General features: G+C 51.3%; 2 protein-coding genes across 2 annotated transcripts; both read left to right on the top strand.

The window, feature by feature from the left end:
• Positions 1-2,275: 2,275 nt before the first annotated feature.
• Positions 2,276-3,383, top strand: DSM5745_07624 (uncharacterized protein; the record flags this gene model as incomplete). Its single annotated transcript, XM_026749640.1, has 4 exons — positions 2,276-2,408; positions 2,461-2,765; positions 2,820-3,311; positions 3,366-3,383. 4 exons carry the CDS (start codon positions 2,276-2,278, stop codon positions 3,381-3,383), a joined length of 948 nt encoding a protein of 315 aa, XP_026601672.1.
• A 983-nt stretch (positions 3,384-4,366) lies between these two features.
• Positions 4,367-5,999, top strand: DSM5745_07623 (heme-dependent oxidative N-demethylase family protein; the record flags this gene model as incomplete). The annotated part of the gene is made up of 3 exons (XM_026749639.1): positions 4,367-4,877; positions 4,994-5,462; positions 5,519-5,999. The coding sequence occupies 3 exons, from the start codon at positions 4,367-4,369 to the stop codon at positions 5,997-5,999; spliced, it is 1,461 nt and encodes a 486-aa protein (XP_026601671.1).
• Position 6,000: the final 1 nt, after the last annotated feature.

Genomic DNA, 6,000 nt, shown 5'->3' with positions numbered 1-6,000 from the left:
AAGGTGCGCTCGTAACTGAAGACTGGGACAGCAGCGATGTCGACCAGACTGTTCTTTGCAATCGCAGTTCCAAGACTAAAGTTCTGAACCTTGATTGATTAAAGGCGGGGTTGCAGTTATCAGCGTCCTAAGCCCGGGCTCAGATACATGCACCATGAGCAGACTAATGCGATTGGTTGGTCCACGGTCAAAGATATCATTCCATGGTTTACTGATGTCTTCGGATGCACGAGCGTACCATTCGGGATAGTCCCGCTGCGTAGTTCGAATGTCTTGTATCGAGCGCATGAACTGGAAGTTTGTCGAGCGCCAACAGAGGCATCGCGGTGAATGCAATCCCATGAAGCCAAGCATGCACATGAAGTGAGAAGCCGAGGGCTCGTTGGCTGCCCCTGAATATCGATGCCATCTCAAGGTCGATGACGTTGCAGAGACAGGGCCCGATCGATACTCGGGCGGGGAGCCAGGATGCTGCCCTGTTTGCGAGCGTTTGCTGCATGGATGGACTCGGTCAGCATGCATCAAGGATCTGAATCAAGAGACAAAGACTGGTTTATAGGCTCAATTGTAGTCTATCCCTCCTCGGTTGATCGCCAGCTAGCAACGACGAGATCGGCTGGTAGAATCAGATTTCACGGAGCTCCGGAGATGGCTCAAGCTCGTCGAGTTCAATCACTTGGTTCAGAACGAAAAAGCAGAAGATGAACAGCGCACTGTTATTTGTTTTTTTCTCATAGATATCCATAATCCATGGATTCATAGGACGGTTAGCCATGGAAGCGTAGTGGGAGGTCGAACCCAGCGGGAGCGCCAGACTGGTCGGCCACTGAGGAAGCCAGGCTTGAGAATCAGATCGCACATCTTCATAAAGCTCGCCCATTCAGTTCCCGGCAATCATCGCACTCCCCACTTCCAAGCAAAATGCCATCTGCGGTGGCGAGTTTGTCAACTTTCAAGAACTCAAAAAGAAAGACGAGATACGCAAATACACAAGGCATACGATAAGCCAATGGACGGACACGATCTGAAACACGCTTGGCGGGATTGCGTAGGCCTGCACTGGCCGATCTCCGTACTGTGTAATTCCGGTATTGTTGCTGGGTACAGCGGGGAGCTGGATCATTAAATATCCGAGAATTATTCCATGGTTTATGACGCAGTTGTGAGCTTGTGCCTGAGTGTTCTATTTAAGGATCGGCGCGCCCCTTGCAATCTCCCCTGGAACGCACAGATAGAAGCAATGCAATATTGTATTCCTGGCTTGAATATATGCAAACAAATCTGGTAGAGCACGGAGATGGCTCTTCTCATACTTCTTGGGGTGTTAATGTGGCTAGCATTCTAATTTCTGACCGCGGCCGGAGGCTGGTCGGAGTTTCTGTAAATGGTGTGGCTGATGTTTACGCGATTACTGTAGATCCCTCACCTCAGTTTGAGGACTTCAAGATCACTTAGGAGAGGCAGGAAGCAGAGTACTGAAGTCAAAACAAGCTACGTATACAATTACAGATTATGCAGTATATTCCATCTGCCAGACTAATCAAAGAATCTTCAGCAAATGCCCCCTGCCACGAATTGATTGCATTCTGCCGTACAGTAACGAAATACAGAGTGGGACTGTACGACTCAGGACTGAACTAGAAAGGGCTTGGTAACTTGGTCAGAGTCTAAGAGACGACTTCTCCCTCCTGCCTTCACTATCATCTTTTCTTCACCTCACCAAGTGCTATCCTCGGTCCCCAGACTCTATTCCCTCGTTTTCATCGCTCGTTTATCGGAACCGGCACTGCCTGGCGCTCTTGCTGGTTTCTCGCTGCTCCTGACCGGAGGATCATGTTGGAGATACTCTCCTGATCCTGGTCGCCTTGGACTCTCATTTCGCCCATGTCAAACACTACGTTCGCTTTGTAGTTGGAAGCCTCCGAGATCTGCACATCTTGCGTACGATTATCTCCGACGCATTGTGAGTTCTTTAATTTTTGAGACACAAGACTTGACTTCGACTGACTCTGAGCAAGTTCAGACACTATCATACCCGAATCGACCTCAGTACCCTGACAAATCACATCCATTTCGCAACCCTCCTATAGACGAATCTCCTTTTTATTTTTCTTATCTTCGCGCAAACCAACGCCTCCGCTCAATATATCCTGGTTACCGGTCGATTGTTGCTACTAGATTGGGGGGCTCGGGAAACTCGGACAGTGTCTGAAGGAAGAGACATTTATATACGACTACGATTCGAGTACCTCCGGTCGGGGTGTCGGCGAATACAATGGCCCGATCCATAAACAATCAATTCACGCCCTTGCTGGCGCTGCTTGCATGGGCGACACTATGGATTTCCGTGGACAGTACCAGCTCCCTCACTTACTGCTCTAGTGATAACACTGGGACGGGGTCTGCAAGTAGGTCGTCTTGTACTATGACAGGTTGCACTTGAGCTAACACTTGCTCAAGACTTTTCCATCTACCAATCGAACGGTAACTGCGAGGAGCATTGCAGCGATAGTGCGTTCGCCATTCTGTTGGACAAGAACTGCTGGTGCTCTGACATCGCTCCGAACGATGATGACAATGTCGACACATCGAAGTGTGACGATGGCTGTCCCGGTTACCCGGACGATTCATGCGGTAACGCGGACGATAGTCTGTATGCCTATATCCAACTGGGGAGTCCTTCAGGAACCGCGAGCGCATCATCAACAAAGTCAACATCAACATCGACGTCAACGTCGACATCAACGACAAGCTCGGAAACCTCGGTTAGTTTACGCTGCTCTCAACGCTGACTTTATATCTGTGCTGACTGTGTGAAGACTACATCGACAGATTCTACGACCACCACACACTCGAGTGTAACCGAGACCCAAACCCACGGTGGTCTAGTCACAACCATAACCGTAGACAGCTCGAGTGCAACATCGGCAGCGGAAACAAGTGGCACCCAGCAAGAAGATAGCGACTCTGGTTCTGGCCTCAGCGGAGGGTCCATTGCAGGAATTGTCGTCGGAGTCGTGGGTGGTATTGCACTGGTTGTGGCCGCCATCATCTTCTTTCTCGCAAAGCGCCGCCATAACGATCCGACCTACCAAGGTGCCGGCATTGACGGCCGGCAAAGCAAGGGCTCGAATATGAGCTACGCCAACATTGGAGACAACCACAGCCACACCTTGTCCAATGGGTCTTCGAACATCCCACAGCGCATGCCCACCTTCACAGATAACCGCTTGAACACGGGCGCAATGCTGCGTCGGGATAGCGATGTATCTCTTCAAGATAACGAAGACTATTCTCGGCCGGTTCTTCGAGTGAGTCCTTGCAATATCCGTCTTCATAAAATACCCATACTGACACTGGCCTAGCTCACCAACCCTGATTAGCCGTCGCCGGCTCCGACGATTTTCCTTGAATCATGCATCGAATTTCCCTATCTTTACTCGATTTTTGCACGGCGAAACAGCGGTGTTATGATACCCATTTGTCACATAAATTGTTATTGATCTAGGAGGGGATTGTACTTAGCATCCCCTCGGCGTGTCTTGATATCGGAGTAGTGTATTATCAGCATAATAACAGCATCTTATTCGGTTGAAAAAACGTGACCAGCTGACCGCAGCACCTGTAGCAACATCCTGCTTACCTACATACCACGACCTCGAGTCCACGGCTGGTCTTGTCGCTGTGAATAGAATGCAGCATCACTCGGTGTGCTACTTTACAAAGGCATCCCCAGTCACCCGGACGTGTTGGGAGTTTCCGCTCAGCGGCGGGCTACGGTAACCCCCAGCCCTAACGTCTATCAATCCAACACCTTATTCTCCTTCAATGAATTGCAGAACTCAATATACCCCATAATGTAATGCCAAGTAATGCCATTATGAACAGCATAGAGATGCCTCATATCTCTTATCTCAACGCGATGATAAACAATTCAGATACCCCATCCCCGGAACCCCAGAACCCCCGTCACTGGGCCCGGGACTTTTTTTCCCAATCAGGAAATGTACATCACCAACTTTCCCCTCTTCCAGCTTACTCACCTGCACATCCTCACCGTCATCGTTGTTTCCATCGTTACAAGTCTCGTCTCTTTTCCAATTTCGTTGAGGCGATCCCGGGGTAGACTAGATAGATACGGGTATGGATTTGATGGCGAGGGTTGTTCCTGACCTGCCGGATTGAGGTAATTGCTGGAGAACAGCAAGTGGCTTCGATAGAGAAATGGGCTGATCTGTATGTAGTCTACGCAGGTAAGTAGATAAGAAATAGCACTGGGATTGGATTTGACTCTTCTCCTCATTCAATACTTATCAACCCCCCTTTCTCCTCGTTCTATGCTTCGCATGGTGCACCTGGAAAAAACATGGATATATACAGCGGCCTTATATTCCTCGCCCTCATCGGCTTCTGCCTGCTCCTCTCCAATTCCGCACCGCATCTCCTCAACCGACTCCGCGGCCGCAAACCCCCATCTCGAACAAGCCAGACCCCCCCGCCCTCTCTCTCTCCCAGCTCTGAGAAGAAGCCAACATCAACAACACAACCAACAGACCCCGCAACCGTCCTCCCGCCACAACGCCGCCATGTCCTATCAGCCCTGCCTCTGCCCGCCAGTTACAAATATAAAGAGGTATCCGAGACGGAAGTCCTGCGGAGGCCCCTGCCCATGACGCAGGACTACCGCACGTGCCAAGAGGAGGCATACACGCCGACTGGGTTCTCGGTAGCCGAGATCAAGGCGCTGGGCGATTTCCCCGATTACGCAAAGCTGAGCGGCGTGCCGCTGCCGACGGCTTATGGGGAGGAATTTGATGTCGACCGGGCCCTGGCCAGGCCGTATCGCCCGTTCCGCTGGGCGTATCATCAGACTATGTGTACGTTTGCCCCTCGTTTCAGGAGGTTCCCAGTTGTACTCTAGTCTCTGGGTGGTGTTGTGTGTTTGATGGGCCATGGCCGATGCTGACGCTGACGCTAACGCCATGCCGTGTAGCCCTAACAAAGCTCGAAACCGATTGGTGGCTCGAGCTAGAAAACACGTACAAGGAGCGGATTGCGCAGCGCAAGGCGCTGTTTGCGAAGCACGGCGGCGGCGTGTTAGGTGCTCTGCCTGGTTCCGAACTCGCGTGCAAAGAGCTCATGGAGATGGCGCTGCAGTTCTACTGCGCGCGGTATCCGCAGTATTTCACGCTGAGCGACGATAAGCGGGTCTTTATGAACAAGATCCTGGGTACAGAGCAGGATGTTAGGGCAAAGCCGCCGCTGGAGATTCTCATGGATAATGTGCCTGAGGATTTTGGGATTATGCTGCGAGATGAGAAGACGGGCGATTACTTTTTGCGCGCGGCGGTGATTTGTTCGTCCATGGGGTGGAATGTCGCGAGTAAGGTTGGGCTTAGGCTTGACCATATCCATACCAAGATTCCTGACTACAAAGAACGGATGGAGTTCTCAATGAATAGGTCGGAAACTTTTTTTTGGACTCAATCTTCGTGGACGTCTCTGACAGATCGCACAGGTTCTTTACCAAGATGCCAGCTGATAAGCCCATTCAACGAGGATCATGGGGTCTCGAGATCGGACAGCCTTTGCATATGCCCGCTGGAGATCCCCACGAGAAGCTGCGCGAGTTCCAGGATCCCAGTTTGCGTCTGGAAGATCTCCATCTGCGGACGGACTGGCAGACATTGCGCCGCCTGCCTCTTTCCGCGGCCATCGTTTTCAACTTCAAGGCACTGTTCACCCGTGTCACCGAGTTCCGTGACGAGCCTTGCGTGCCGGCGCTTTTGGCGAAGATTATGAGGAACGGAAAGAAGAATCTCATTGAGTATAAAGGGACCTGGCATGTGGAGCATATCGTACTTCCGGCTCTCGACAAGTGGGCTAAAGAGCAGGAGGAAAGTGGCCTTGCCCCCAAGAGCTGGGAGGTGGCTACATTGGATGAGAGTCCCTGGTTCAAGGGTTGGGAAGAGAAGTGGCATCGTCAGCAAGGGTTCTAGT

The sequence above is a fragment of the Aspergillus mulundensis genome (assembly GCF_003369625.1).
Source record: "Aspergillus mulundensis strain DSM 5745 chromosome Unknown scaffold_8, whole genome shotgun sequence".
Lineage (NCBI taxonomy): Eukaryota > Fungi > Ascomycota > Eurotiomycetes > Eurotiales > Aspergillaceae > Aspergillus > Aspergillus mulundensis.
Note: the sequence above shows the minus strand (reverse complement) of the source record. Positions and strands in the feature narration are given on the sequence as shown.